Below are 2,767 nucleotides of genomic sequence, written 5' to 3' on the forward strand. Positions count from 1 at the left end.
GCAGTGCGATGCGGCGGCTAGTAAAGCGACCAAAACGCTGGCTTGCATCCATAGATGCTTCTCAAGCAAATCCCGGGACGTCATTCTCCCCCTGTACTCGGCCTTAGTGAGGCCGCAGCTGGAGTACTGTGTCCAGTTTTGGGCTCCACAATTCAAAAAGGATGTGGAGAAGCTTGAGAGAGTCCAGAGAAGAGCCACGTGCATGATCAGAGGTCAGGGAAGCAGACCCTACAATGACAGGCTGAGAGCCCTGGGGCTCTTTAGCCTGGAAAAGCGCAGGCTCAGGGGTGATCTGATGGCCACCTATAAGTTTATCGGGGGTGACCACCAGCATCTGGGGGAACGTTTGTTCACCAGAGTGCCCCAAGGGATGACGAGGTCGAATGGTCACAAACTACTTCAAGATCGTTTCAGGCTGGACATAAGGAAGAACTTCTTTACTGTCCGAGCCCCCAAGGTCTGGAACAGCCTGCCACCGGAGGTGGTTCAAGCGCCTTCATTGAACACCTTCAAGATGAAACTGGATGCTTATCTTGCTGGGATCCTATGACCCCAGCTGACTTCCTGCCCTTTGGGCGGGGGGCTGGACTCGATGATCTTCCGAGGTCCCTTTCAGCCCTGATGTCTATGAAATCTATGAAAACTAAATATTTCCACAATTTCCCTCCACATTTTTTTGTGTGCTGTATACAGTGTCCAATCACTTTAAATATACTGGATGTTGGCAGATGTTGTTTTACACTTGTACAGGAGTTACACGTCCTTTCACTGTATAGCCATTCCATATCTTATATCATGCGAACTGCATTGTTGCCAAGATTTTTCAAACAGATAATCAATGAAAGTGCTGCATACTTCATTTTCGGATGTTTTACAGATTCAAGAATCTTGCACAGCAGTACAAGTCAATGTTTCCCAATTTGGAAATAGACATAGACGGGCAACTGAAAAAACTAAAGGTAAAGATTTCGCAATTTTTGTTTTAATTTGGGGACATTTAAAAAAAAATCAAAGTTTCAAAGTAGAAAAATATTCAAATAAAAGGTAAGTCCATTCAAAAATGTCCCTGAGCTGCTTCTTATAACAAAGCCCAAAGAATTCATTCAAAATGAAAACTACACATTTGAAAAATGAAAGGACATTAAAGAAATGCATACACTCATAAATAATTATATAATACTTGGCTAGAGCAAAATGTGTCTTGCAATAGAATGTCTTCTAGTCAGGAGTATGAAAATAACCCTAACATATAGAAAGACACTGTCGTATTTTACAAAAGAAATGTAGTTTTGAGCCTATCATGTTAGGGTTACTTGTGAGTTTTCTGTCACAGATGACCACATTGTTCAGCCACTCTTCTAGCACTGTTTGGTGAAACTGGTATTTCTACTAAAACTTTCAGGGATATGCTGAAAAAATAAGACCAATGGTCCGAGATGGTGTTTATTTTATGTATGAAGCTCTTCATGGGTCCCCAAAGAAAATTCTTGTTGAAGGTGCCAATGCAGCACTACTTGACATTGACTTTGGTAAGTTAAGTAAAGGAGATTTAACTCCTGAAAGATGGTTTGTTTTGTCTTTGCATCAGCCTTGCTTAGAGTAGGAAGTCAGAAAAGGTCCCTATTGTGTGGACAACATGTAGACTGAAGAGCCTTTTACTGCAGCCCCTCTCTGCGAGATCTACAAGACACTAGAATTGTCTGATCCAAAGAACTGGAAGGCTTCATAACAGCCTTCTGTGCCATGCTGTCTAGGGCTGGCACCAAAACCCTTTCTGTGATATATAAGTTCATGGAAACACTCCTCTGTGCAGGTACCTTATGAGCAGCCCCATCACAGCCTCTGTGCTTCAGATAAGTGGTGCTGAAGGCTTTATGAATTTCATCTTCACAGCCAGTCTTAAATCAGGTGCAAAGGACAGATGTATATGACTTCAAGCATCGGGCATACTTCACTGTGAAAAGAATGGAGCCCAAAGCATAAGAAACCTGTGATTTTCTGTAATTGTCAGAACGAGCATCTTAGGCACTCCAATACTCCAGTTACATGATGTAGGAGCCCCAGTCAGGAAAACTAATTCATGTGAAGTACCCTTTACATTGCTAGGGAGGAATGCCTTTGTTTTTCATCTCCATGAAAACAAGACTGCATCTGTTTTTGTTTTTTTCTTGGCAGGCACATACCCATTTGTGACTTCATCAAACTGCACCGTGGGTGGTGTGTGCACAGGACTCGGTGTTCCTCCCCAGAACATTGGTGAAGTATATGGCGTGGTGAAGGCCTACACCACAAGAGTAGGAATTGGAGCCTTTCCCACTGAGCAGATTAACGTAGGTTTGACAGTACAACACCAAATGTGTAGAGCAGGGGTTGGCAATGATTTTGGCTGGGGTGCCAGAAACACCCCAACCCTGACCCATGCCTCGACATGGTGTGCCAGGAGCAGGCTGTGGGGGAGCTGCTAAGGGCCCGATCCTTGTTGATGGCAGTGGCTGCACATGCACCTCTGGGTCAATGGTGGTGGAGGGGCCGGGGTTCCACTTCCTCAGCCCCTTCCACGCCCTGCACCCCAAGGTGTGCATGCAGTCACTGCCAGCACGGAGTTGATCCCAGGGCCCCGGAGCCCAGTGCAACTGTTTGCAGCCTGCCTGCTAAAGCTTCCTAGAGCCTGGGCCAGCTGCACGCAGCTGCTCTGGGCTCCAGAGTCCTGGCACCAGCTCCATACTGCCGGCAGGTGCACATGTGCCTCAGAGTGGGGGGGGGGGGG

At 46.0% G+C, this 2,767-nt stretch overlaps 1 protein-coding gene across 1 annotated transcript in view; it reads left to right on the top strand.

Annotated features, from left to right (window-relative positions):
* Positions 1 to 2,631, top strand: part of LOC112549301 (adenylosuccinate synthetase isozyme 1 A-like) — a gene marked incomplete at its 5' end in the record, with an annotated part of 13,224 nt that extends 10,593 nt beyond the window's left edge. Inside the window, 3 exons of the mRNA XM_025197153.1 lie at positions 878 to 959; positions 1,403 to 1,529; positions 2,176 to 2,631. Of these exons, the coding sequence (XP_025052938.1) occupies positions 878 to 959; positions 1,403 to 1,529; positions 2,176 to 2,465 (499 nt within the window). The remainder of the gene's footprint in view (positions 1 to 877; positions 960 to 1,402; positions 1,530 to 2,175) is intronic.
* Positions 2,632 to 2,767: the final 136 nt, after the last annotated feature.

The sequence above is a fragment of the Alligator sinensis genome, unplaced genomic scaffold (genome assembly GCF_000455745.1).
Source record: "Alligator sinensis unplaced genomic scaffold, ASM45574v1 scaffold85_1, whole genome shotgun sequence".
Lineage (NCBI taxonomy): Eukaryota > Metazoa > Chordata > Crocodylia > Alligatoridae > Alligator > Alligator sinensis.